At 48.4% G+C, this 11,986-nt stretch overlaps 1 protein-coding gene across 1 annotated transcript in view; it reads right to left on the bottom strand.

Annotated features, from left to right (window-relative positions):
• Positions 1-392: 392 nt before the first annotated feature.
• LOC149469699 (uncharacterized) overlaps positions 393-11,986 on the bottom strand; it is a 222,296-nt gene continuing 210,702 nt past the window's right edge. Inside the window, exon 3 of the mRNA XM_089668772.1 lies at positions 393-3,208. Within this exon, the coding sequence (XP_089524898.1) occupies positions 3,144-3,208 (65 nt within the window). The 3' untranslated portion in view covers positions 393-3,143. The remainder of the gene's footprint in view (positions 3,209-11,986) is intronic.

The raw sequence follows: 11,986 nt of genomic DNA, 5'->3' as shown, positions 1-11,986 counted from the left end.
AAAATTGCTGTTGGGAAAAGGTGTCCTTCCAATAAGAGAGACCTGGAGCTGTTTGCAAAGGAAGAGTGGTCCAAAATTCCGGGTGAGAGGTGTCAGAAGCTTATTGATGGTTATAGGAAGCGACTGATTTCAGTTATGTTTTCCAAAGGGTGTGCAACCAAATATTAAGTTAAGGGTGCCAATACTTTTGTCCAGCCCATTTTTGGGGTTTTGTGTGACATTATGTCATATTTGCTTTTCTGCCTCTGTTTTATATTTGTTCCAATACATACAAAGGGAATAAACATGTGTATAGCAAAACATGTGTTAATGCAATACCTTTTTTGTGTGAAATACTTGATTTTCAGGAAAAATATCAAGGGTGCCAACAATTTCGGCCATGACTGTATATAGAATTTTTTTGGTACAGTGTCTAGCTCTGTGGGCAGCTAAATACAGCTTCATCATTTAATTGTTGAAGTCTATGCCTTCCCATATAAAGATTATAGTCATGGACGCAGAGAGGCTTTTCAACAACACCAGATGCAGTGTTGATTTGGACCGTTGTGTCTGCATGTAGTCTGGGCATTCAGGGGCTCCACTCGACTGTCTTTTCCCTCATACATTTTAAAATGATATGTATAGCCTGTTGCCCTCTCAGACTTTATACAGTTTACCCCAAATCTGGCATGTTTGCTGGGGAGATATTGTTTGAACACAAACCTGCCAGTAAAATGTACAGTAAAAAGGAATTCATCTACACAGAGGTTTTGTTGGGGAGTATACACTTCTGGGACAGTTAATTTGGAAGGGGCTGAATTTTTTGGAGCCAATCATGGTCATGGTCACCATGACCATTGTATACAGAGAACATGGATATATGATGAATCTGGTCTGTGGACCAATATGACCGCAATTCATTCTTTTTTTGTAATGCCCATGTTATTAGTTAGACTGAAAAAGTATTACATTCGGAAATTGTGATAGATTTCCACTTCAATGGCCTGGCAAAGTATGAGCTTGGGTTGGTGGCTATGTATTGTTGAGCATAAACATTAATTTGGTCTACAATCAAATTATACATGTATTTGGTGAAAAACAGATAAAAAAAGGCTAGGGGAGTTGTTAGGTTTGTTGTTTCCACCGGAACCTTGGGCTGGGCTGTGAATGGGGGATAACTGGTGTTGCTGAATCTGGGGGCAGCCAAATGGGGTTTGCAAGCACCTCTGGAAGGCTACGATGGGCTCTACAGGTCTGTGCTTGAATTATTGGTGGCTGCGTTTGCATTCTGCTGCTACTGCTAGCCACTTCACCATGAGATACTGCAGTGCTGTTGTTTAAAAGGCCAGGATGTATTACGCTACTGGTGCTTGCCAGGTCACCAAAAAGTTGTGTAGAGCTACTGCATATGAGCATAATTGTGCATTTCTAGCACCTCAGCAACCTAGGGTTGGGTACGTCTTATCTTAGCAGGGACCTCTACTCCATCAGCTACCTGTCAGGGTGCCGCTGCACTCTTCAGGTTCATATTCTAAAGGCGGATTTTGACAGTGAGGCTTCCCCTTCACTCTCATCTGTCATGCTCAGAATCCTACAGGCCTCCTCACTAGTATGCCTTTTTTGAGACATTTTGGGAACTAACTTTACAGGTACCTAGTGCAACTATGGAAAAAAAAAAGAACCCCTTGCTTTCAGGGATTGCTTGTGCACAAAAAATAAAATTTACCTGCTGGTGCTAGCAGAGATCAGGGCTGATCTTACTAACACTGCGGTTATTTGTGTACCATGTGTGAGGTCGCAGTGATCAGAAATTATATTGACACTGCATTTGTTGAGGGGGGTTGGGGACTAAACACACATGCTGGCAGCAATTTGGTCTGAGCCTGCTAACACTGAATTATTGGGGACACTAGCATAGTTCTGATTGGGATCAAGATACTGATCCATTCAGACATTATTCTAGTAATGGTGGTTATAGTTCGACTGTGATAGTCTTGTTGAAAATTAAAGGGTTAACTGGAGGGAAATCAGAGGGTTAAATGTGCCTAACTAGGTGTGTACAAGTGCTGCTTCTACTCATACAGGACCTGCGCTCTTCTCACGCTGAACCAAAAACAGGCTCAGACAGAGAAGATCCATTCAGATCCTGTGTCTGTGTACAAAGATTGACACAGGCTGTGCTGCGATTCAGTATAGCCAATCAGCAGGTTCAGGGCCAACATCTTTTGCCAAAACCTGCTAAAAAAACTTGTGCTGTAGCAAATCAGAGCACAGATCAGGTGGGGGTGTGTACACGCACTGCCACAACCCAGAACAAGCTGGATGAAATACAGTCTGCCCATGCCACCCACCTGCATTAAATGTACTGTGGGTGGGCAGGACCTGGTTAATCTAAGAATATTTTATGGGTACAAAAATTATTTTGTTTTATTTAACCATGCTTCTTTAAGCCCTTGCCACTGTTAATGCAATTTAGCCAAACACTCTTCCCCCACAGCGCGTTACGCCTTGTGCATTACTACTGTCCTTGGGGCACATAAGAAAAGAAAAACACATAAAATACAAAATAAACATAAAGATAAAGAGAAAATATAACATCAAGAAGCCAATAGATGTCAGTCAGAAACATAGTATTGTTTTGTCTTTTAGCAATTTTACAGAAAGAATACCTCTAGACTGTATGTAACAATAAACTATATAAGCAAGAACAGTTAATGTGTTTGCAGTTATCCATATGGCAGACTTATAGACAGAAACAAGATTATGGTCCTGCCCAGTGATCTTTTCAACCTGCCCAAATATCTTCACATTTTCCCTACTTGTTCTTCATAAAGACACACCTCTCTGTCTCCCAGAACCTTATCTACTTTCTGCCAGGCAGACAGGCAGCTTGCTTCCAAGATCTGGGTATTAGGCATTTGGATGTGTTTAGCAGGTGTGGAGTAACGCTGTTTTTAGAGGATTTTAGTGGAGAAGGGTGTATCATGAAACAGAAATTGCAGAGGAGTATGTCTTATTGGTTTAAGAGAAGTTTTCTGTACCCATGGAACTGTGATGGAAATGGAACTGTGTAATCTTGGGACACAACCACCAAATATGGAGGAATGTCCCCTCCTGCCCACAACACCTCCAGCATCTTGGATTTGCTCCTGGTAAAATATTTGCTAGGCGAGAGGGGGACTTGTACCATCTTGACAGAACTTGATAGCACGTCTCTTGAGTTTTGGTTCTAAAAGATGAAACATATGATAGTTGTATTATTTTTTTGCAACTGGTGGGGAGTAAACTCCACATTAAAGTGGAACTTTACGCATAACAACATAATAATAAATAACGTTATTTAGCAATAAACATACATTCCACAATAAATATGCTACCAAAATTAGTGTGTGGTGTAAATTGCGTACAGCATTGCTCCTACTTCTTCTTTTTGGGAGGCTGCCTTTTTGCTGAAGCCCCCTGAGCAGTGGTAAATCTTTAGGCTGTCAGCAGATCGGCCTCTAGTGGCTCTGATTTTTGGCACAGTGCCAAAAAATAGAGAGCAACTGAGCATGTGCAGGGTGAGACAGTGTATTACTAGATTTTAAAGTGTATAGGCACTTATTGTTAATGTTTTACTATTCCCTTTATAACTGCAAAAGGGGCCAGCCTGATGTGATAAAGCAGGACTTTTTCTGACTAAAGTTCCCTCTCCCATTCCTTAATAAAATCAGAGGAAGTGCTAAGCAGTAGTTTATACATGCAGGAAAGTAGGTGTTTCTTATCACTATCTGTTGCACATACAAACTCAAAGGGGCTCAAGGCGGCTACCGGTCTCAATTTGTGAGTCAATTTTGGGAGGAAATCAAGTATTTGTCTATACTTCCAAAAGTCCAAAAGGAACCCCCCTTAAGTGCTGTCTAATGGTACAAGCATTCTTTCAGGGACAATCAGTTCTATAGATATTGTATATAAGAGATAGGTAATCTGTGACCGGATATAAATTTTGATTACAATTATTCTCCCCAGCCGTGTTAAAGGAAAGGCCCAAGTCCCTTCTCACCCAGCTTACTAAACTGTCGTAGTTCTGAGAGTAGAGGTATTTGGTATAGGGAGAAATGATGTGCCTAAGTAGGGAAGCAAATCTGTCCTCCACATGAATGGAAAATTGCATTATAACAGAGTAGCTAAGCCAAGTGATATGAGAATTGGCAATATTTCTGACCTACTAAACTAATGTGTAGTGCTGTGCTGCTCAAAAAACATTTAAATACAACATATCATACATAAAAGTCCAAAACACATATGAAAAAACTCAACAATGAAAGTCCAAAAGGAAAAGGAAATAATTCTTCAACAATGTAGATGGGAAAAACGTATTCCTACTGGAGAGTAAGTCCATAATCCCGGTGCATCACAACGGTGACCATATGGAATAAGTGGACCCACACCTTCATGTATGGACCAGTATAAGAAACAGGTCAAACAGGCATCTTCCCTCCTAGCGGGGGTGAAATAGTGGCCTCTCCTCTATGGATAATCCGCCTTTTATATATGGTCACTGTACATGGCCGGATCTAGGGGGGTGCTGGGGTGGGATATGCCCCCCAGATATCAGTTGTGCCCACCAGGCCTGGACTGGGACAAAAAATAGGTCCGGCATTTTAAACTGAGCAGCATATTTCTGGGGGGGTGTCAATGGCGGTGTGCAAGGGCATTCGCGGGGGCAGATGGTGTCAGGGCTCCGGGTATGACCAGAGGTGTGTGGACTGACACAGGGAAACGCAGGCTTCAGATATAGTATAAACAATATTTATTTAAGACTGAACAATACATAAAGGCAGTGCAAGACTAAACATAAACACAGTGCAAACAAACCAAACCAAAACCCCCAACAGATAACAAAAGAACAATACTAAGCGTAGTCGGGCAGGCCGGGTCGGTAGCAAACGGGCAGGCAAGGTACAAAGGAGCAGGCAGAGCGTAGTCAGACGGGCCGGGCCAGGAATAATCAGGCAGACAAGGTACCAAAGGAGCAGACTCCAGAGTGGTCAGGAATAGCAGAGGTCAGGACAGGCGGAGTTCAATCAGAGTCAGGGATCAAGCAGAATCAGACAGGAAGCAGACAGGATGCAGGTACAGGGGCTCTTGGGAAACATACACCAAGGCCCTGATTGCAAGTCTGGCCATTCCTTATATGCACCTCCTGCAATCAGCCTCAGGTGTTTTGGCTGACTGCAGGAGTGAGCCTCTGGTTGCTGAGAGCACCCGCTGGCCAGTCCTGGTACTGCAACCCACAAGGCAGGTGAGTCCCACCACTATTGGCGAGTCCATTCCTGACAGTACCCCCCCCTCAAGGAGCGGCCTCAGGACGCTCCAAACCGTCCTAAATGGGCAAAATGTTCCACCGCCCAGATCCGATAATTGGCGGGATATCAAGGACTGGTACATCAGGCTGGGCACCGGGCAGAGGCACATCAGGCTGGGCACCGGACGGAGGCACATCAGGCTGGGCACCGGACAGAGGCACATCAGGCTGGGCACTGGACGGAGGCACATCAGGCTGGGCACCGGACGGAGGCACATCAGGCTGGGCACCGGACGGAGGCACATCAGGCTGGGCACCGGGCCACCAGGCAGAGCAGCGGGCACCGGGCCACCGGGCGGAGCAGCGGGCACCAGGCCACCGGGCGGAGCAGCAGGCTCCGAGTCATCTGGCAAGACAGTGGGCGCCGAGTCATCTGGCAAGACTGCGGGCACCGGGTCATCTGGCTCGACAGCGGGTACCGGGTCATCTGGCTCGACAGCGGGCACCGGGTCATCAGGCATCGGATCGTCTGGCTCGACAGCAGGCACCGGGTCATCTGGCTTGACAGCGGGCACCGGGTCATCTGGCATCAGGTCATCTGGCTCGACAGCGGGTACCGGGTCATCTGGTTCGACAGCGGGCACCAGGTCATCAGGCATTGGATCGTCTGGCTCGACAGCGGGTACCGGGTCATCTGGCTTGACAGCGGGCACCGGGTCATCTGGCAACAGGTCATCTGGCTCGATCAGTTCAACAGGCTGGGTAGGACCATGAGGCTGGGTAGAACCATCAGGCTGGGTAGAACCATCAGGCTGGGTAGCGTACACTGGGTCATCAGGCATCAGGGTATCAGGCTGAATTGCGGGTGCCGGGGCACCAGGCTGAACCACGGAAGGCGGGTTCTCAGACGGCAGGCTAACCGGTTTGGATACTGGCAGGATGGTACTGGTTGGAAAGAATTTTTGCTTTTTCCTGGTTTTAGTTACTGGAGCACAGGAAGTAAGCACAGGTTTGTAAGTGGATAGAACAGCTGTAGGCAGAGAAGAGCAGGGGGATGGAACAAAGGAGGGAGAAGTTGCTACAGAGGACTTCTTTACAGGGTTAAAGAAAGGATAGGTGGAGCGAGTGGGAGCAGGGGACTGATATGTGGTAGTTAGCAGAGTATACTGGGGGTGCTGTCGGGGATGCAGGAACAGTGCCTTGAGCAGAGGAATGACGTTGCAAGCTGACTGAGGCTGGGTGCAACAAGTCTGACCATGTCTGCAGTATGGGTTGAACAAAGCTCAGCTTACACAAAGCCTGTCTGGTCAAAGACTGCACTGCGTTTATACAGTCTCTTAGTACCTGTTGTGAACATGCAGAATAACGCTCCAGAAAGTAATCCACATCATCCTCCAATAACCACACCAAGGACTCTACCTGGTCGGCACTAAATGGCATCAAAAATTCATCCCTGCTTTCGGGGGTACCAGATGAAACCAACTCTGCACAAACCTGAATCAATGGTTGCACCTCAGAGAACTCTGTGCCCTGATCTACTAGGCAATGAGCGATCCTTATGCACTCTAGTAGTTGATCCCTGGTATACTCCTTCAGAGTCTGATAAGCATAATCTCTGTCATCAAACACTAGCAGAGACAAATACACCACCTCATCAAGATTCATCCTTCCCAGCAACAATAAGCCAAGATGGCTTCCCTGTGCAGCCACGTCTGGTCAGGATTGGCCTTGGTGTAATGTCAGGGCTCCGGGTATGACCAGAGGTGTGTGGACTGACACAGGGAAACGCAGGCTTCAGATATAGTATAAACAATATAATTTATTTAAGACTAAACAATACATAAACGCAGTGCAAGACTAAACATAAACACAGTGCAAACAAACCAAACAAAACCCCCAACAGATAACAAAAGAACAATACTAAGCGTAGTCGGGCAGGCCGGGTCGGTAGCAAACGAGCAGGCAAGGTACAAAGGAGCAGGCAGAGCATAGTCAGATGGGCCGGGTCAGGAACAATCAGGCAGACAAGGTACCAAAGGAGCAGACTCCAGAGTGGTCAGGAATAGCAGAGGTCAGGACAGGCGGAGTTCAATCAGAGTCAGGGATCAAGCAGGATCAGACAGGAAGCAGACAGGGTGCAGGTACAGGGGCTCTTGGGAAACATACACCAAGGCCCTGATTGCAAGTCTGGCCATTCCTTATATGCACCTCCTGCAATCAGCCTCAGGTGTTTTGGCTGACTGCAGGAGTGAGCCTCTGGTTGCTGAGAGCGCCCGCTGGCCAGTCCTGGTACTGCAACCCACAAGGCATGTATGTCCCACCATTATTGGCGAGTCCTTTCCTGACAGATGGTGACGGAATATTCACAGAGTCGGTCCTCCACACTGTAATATAAAGAGAACAGTGATATGAAGAGGACTGCACTGTAAAGAGGCACTGTATTTATTACAGTGCCCCTTTACAGCTCAGTCCCCTTTATATCACAGTGCCCCTGTACATTACAGTGCATCTAGACATCTAATCACAGTGCCCCCTATATATTCAAAAAGATGGCCCAATCCTGCAAAGAGACATCCCCATCCAGCAAAGAGATCTCTTCATATAGCAAACAGACAGCCCAGTCCAGCAAATAGACATCTCTAGCAAAGAGACATCCAAATCCACAAAGAGATGGGATGCCTCTTTGCTGGACAGGGAAGTCTCTTTTCTGGATGGGGATATCTCTTCTTGGACTGGGCTGTCTCTTTGCTGGATTGGGATGTCTCTTTGCTGGACCCAACTGGGTAAAGAGACATCCCAATCCAGCAAAGAGGCAGCCCAATCCAGCAAAGAGAGATCGCTGTCCAGCAAAGAGAGATCGCTGTCCAGTAAAGAGACAGCCCCTTCCAGCAAAGAGACAGCCCCGTCCAGCAAAGAGACATCCCAATCCACCGCTGCCACAGAGCTGCAACAGTGTGCCGGCCAGTGAAGGAAAGAGGCCGCCAATGTCCCTTCAGTGCAGTGGCTGGCCAAGGAGGTTTCCCTGTGTTAGTGGCACTTCTGCTTGTCGCTGGAGCCTAGTCCAGACTGCGGTCGGCGCTTACCTCCCGCTGTGCAGCCCGGTCATCTTAAGCCCGATGGCCCCAGCCCCCGGGGGTATAAGTGCCCAATAGGTAAATGGTTAACTAATCTATCCCTAATGGTGGGTGCTTGCCTATATACTGTATAACATGTGGCTTCTCTAGCAATACTTCTTTCAGATGTTTGTCAGCTTTCAAAATGGGCCAATATTTTTTTTTTTTTATATTTTCTACCTCCCTATGTTGGGCATTATAATCAAGGATGATGGGCAATGTTTTTTCTTGTTTAACTAAGTGGAGTACCCGATTAGGGACAAAAGGATGGTACTAGATAAGGGATTAAAATATGCCCCCCCAAAAGAATTTGAACAAGTTTGAAACATTTGTGGGTATACAAAAATATATTAGGAGCCTGAATATTAATTAGTATCTATTATCTAACCCACAAATCCATAGTGGGGAGATTAGGAGGACTGAAAATAACTATCTACACAGTACATTTAAAAATAAATCACTATATAATCCACAGAATAATACCAAACATATTAAGTAGAGATGAGCGAAGTATTCAAAAATTCGATTCGACTGATTCGGCGAATTCGTGGAAAAATTCCGATTCGAGTCGAATATATTCGCTGCGAATTTAACTTATAAAAGGGTGTTTCTAGGCTTCAGAGAGCCTTTATATTAGTGCAGAACACTGTACCTTTAATTTAAATGCCCTTGGAGTCTGCTGGGGAAGAGAAATAATACTGACAGTCAGTATGACATGCAGATGAGTGCCGTCGATCTTAGAATCACCGCACACTTCACTCATTTGGGCAGTCACGGGGCCAAAACCAGAGTGTGGAGCCACAGTGTGGCGGTGGAGGCAGCAGCAATGGGAGGCCATACAGCACCCTATGACAAAAATGGAAACCACCAGCAGTGTGAGGAGACCTGAAAGTGGCACATGGCAGAGTGTGGCGATGGAGACAGCAGCAATGGGAGGCCGTACAGGGACCCATGACACACTCTGGACCTGGCAGCAGCATGAGGAGGCGGTACAGGGGCCCATGACAGATTACGGGCCTGGCAGCAGCATGAGGAGTCGGTACGGGGGCCCATGACACACTCTGGACCTGGCAGCAGCATGAGGAGGCGGTACAGGGGCGCATGACAGATTACGAGCCTGGCAGCAGCAACTTGGACAGGAGGACGTTCAGCTTCTGCACCGTCGGGTGCGTGCTCGCAAACTGTTGTCTCTTGGAAACGGATTCCAAGAAAGACTGCTGACGGAATCCGTGAAGAGGAGTAGCAGGAGAAGGAGCATCTGAACGAGCGGAATATGCCAACAAGCGACAACAGGGGCCCATGACAGATTACGGGCCTGGCAGCAGCATGAGGAGTCGGTACGGGGGCCCATGGCAGATTAGAGGCCTGGCAGCAGCTATGGGAGGCCCGTAATCTGCCAGCACCCTATGACAAAAAATGGAACACACCAGCAGTGTGAGGAGACCTGAAAGTGGCACATGGCAGAGTGTGGCGATGGAGACAGCAGCAATGGGAGGCCGTACAGGGACCCATGAGAGACTCTGGACCTGGCAGCAGCATGAGGAGGCGGTATAGGGGCCCATGGCAGATTAGGGGCCTGGCAGCAGCTATGGGAGGCCCGTAATCTGCCAGCACCCTATGACAAAAAATGGAACACACCAGCAGTGTGAGGAGACCTGAAAGTGGCACATGGCAGAGTGTGGCGATGGAGACAGCAGCAATGGGAGGCCGTACAGGGACCCATGAGAGACTCTGGACTTGGCAGCAGCATGAGGAGGCGGTATAGGGGCCCATGGCAGATTAGGGGCCTGGCAGCAGCTATGGGAGGCCCGTAATCTGCCAGCACCCTATGACAAAAAATGGAACACACCAGCAGTGTGAGGAGACCTGAAAGTGGCACATGTTTGGGGCATGATTCATGGCGGATTTAGTCAGTTGTGTCAGGAACTGGTGGTTTGAAATCCAGACTAATCCACGCCTGATTCATTTTCACAAAGGTGAGTCTCTCCACACTTTGGGTGGACAGTCGTGTCCTCCGCGGAGTTACAATACCTCCTGCCGCACTAAACACGCGCTCCGATGCCACGCTACTGGCCGGGCTTGACAGCCTTTCAAGGGCAAATTCAGCTAGTTGGGGCCAAAGGTCAAGTTTCGTTGCCCAGTAGTCAAGGGGATTGTCTACCTCGGTTGGCAGGGTGCTGTCCAAGTAGGCCTAAGCCTGTTGTTTGAGGTCCTGCTCCAGGTCCACCTGATGCTGCTGCTGCGGCTGGTTAGTAGTTTCCTTACTGCGCTGGTGAAGAAAGCTACTCATCATCGACTGCAGACTGAGGCAGCTGCTGCTGGTGGAGCTGCCACTGCTCCTACCACCCCACCCCTCCCCTGCTGCCATGGCAGCGGAACGCGAGCGCACAGGGCCCACAGTGTCTGAGGATGGACGTTGGCGCAGAAAGGCAGAGACCAGCTGACTACATAGGTGGTTTTTATAGTACGTTATTTTGGCCTCCCTCTCAGCAGGTGTGAAAAAGGCCACCATTTTTGAACGGTAGCGAGAGTCCAACAAGGTGGACAGCCAAAAGTCATCCCTCTGTCTGATGGTTATTATTCGGCTGTCGCTACGCAAGCAAGCGAGCATGCTATGGGCCATTTGTGCCAAGGAATGCGAGGGACTCCCTGCCTCCATCTCCACAGCATACTGCCACGGTGCGTCTGGGTCCTCTGTCTCCTCCTCCTCCTCCTCTACCAGATGCTCCTGCTCCTCCACTCCTGTCCGCTGAGTGGAAAAACCACCCATTTCACTCAATAATTCCTGAGCACCAATGTCCTCCTCTACCTTCTCCTCTTCTTCCTGTCCTGCCCCCACAGGGGTCATGTGGCATTGAGATCTGTGCGCCACGTCTACCGCACCCTGACCAGCCATTGTTAATAGCATTTGTTCCAGGACGTGCAACAGAGGAATGACGTCGTTCATCCCATAGTCCTGCCGACTCACGAATAGCGTGGCCTCCTCAAAGGGCCTGAGCAAGCGCAGGTGTCACGCATGAGCTGCCAATGGCTGACATCTAAGTTACACAGGGAGTACCTTTATCCGCTTTTAACATCAGGAAATCTGTGATGGCCTTTCGCTGTTCGTAAAGGCGGTCTAACATATGTAGGGTTGAATTCCACCTTGTTGCAACGTCACAGCATGAGGAGTCGGTACGGGGGCCCATGGCAGATTACGGGCCTGGCAGCAGCAATGGGAGGCCCGTAATCTGCCAGCACCCTATGACAAAAAATGGAACACACCAGCAGTGTGAGGAGACCTGAAAGTGGCACATGGCATGAGACACTGTGGACCTGGCAGCAGCATGAGGAGGCGGTACAGGGGCCCATGGCAGATTAGGGGCCTGGCAGCAGCTATGGGAGGCCCGTAATCTGCCAGCACCCTATGACAAAAAATGGAACACACCAGCAGTGTGAGGAGACCTGAAAGTGGCACATGGCAGAGTGTGGCGATGGAGACAGCAGCAATGGGAGGCCGTACAGGGACCCATGAGAGACTCTGGACCTGGCAGCAGCATGAGGAGGCGGTATAGGGGCCCATGGCAGATTAGGGGCCTGGCAGCAGCTATGGGAGGCCCGTAATCTG

Source organism: Staurois parvus, unplaced genomic scaffold, assembly GCF_062004578.1.
Source record: "Staurois parvus isolate SC_StPar_1 unplaced genomic scaffold, SC_StPar_1.0 ptg000063l, whole genome shotgun sequence".
NCBI lineage: Eukaryota > Metazoa > Chordata > Amphibia > Anura > Ranidae > Staurois > Staurois parvus.
The sequence above is the reverse complement of the archived record's forward strand: the minus strand, read 5'-3'. Positions and strand labels throughout refer to the sequence as shown.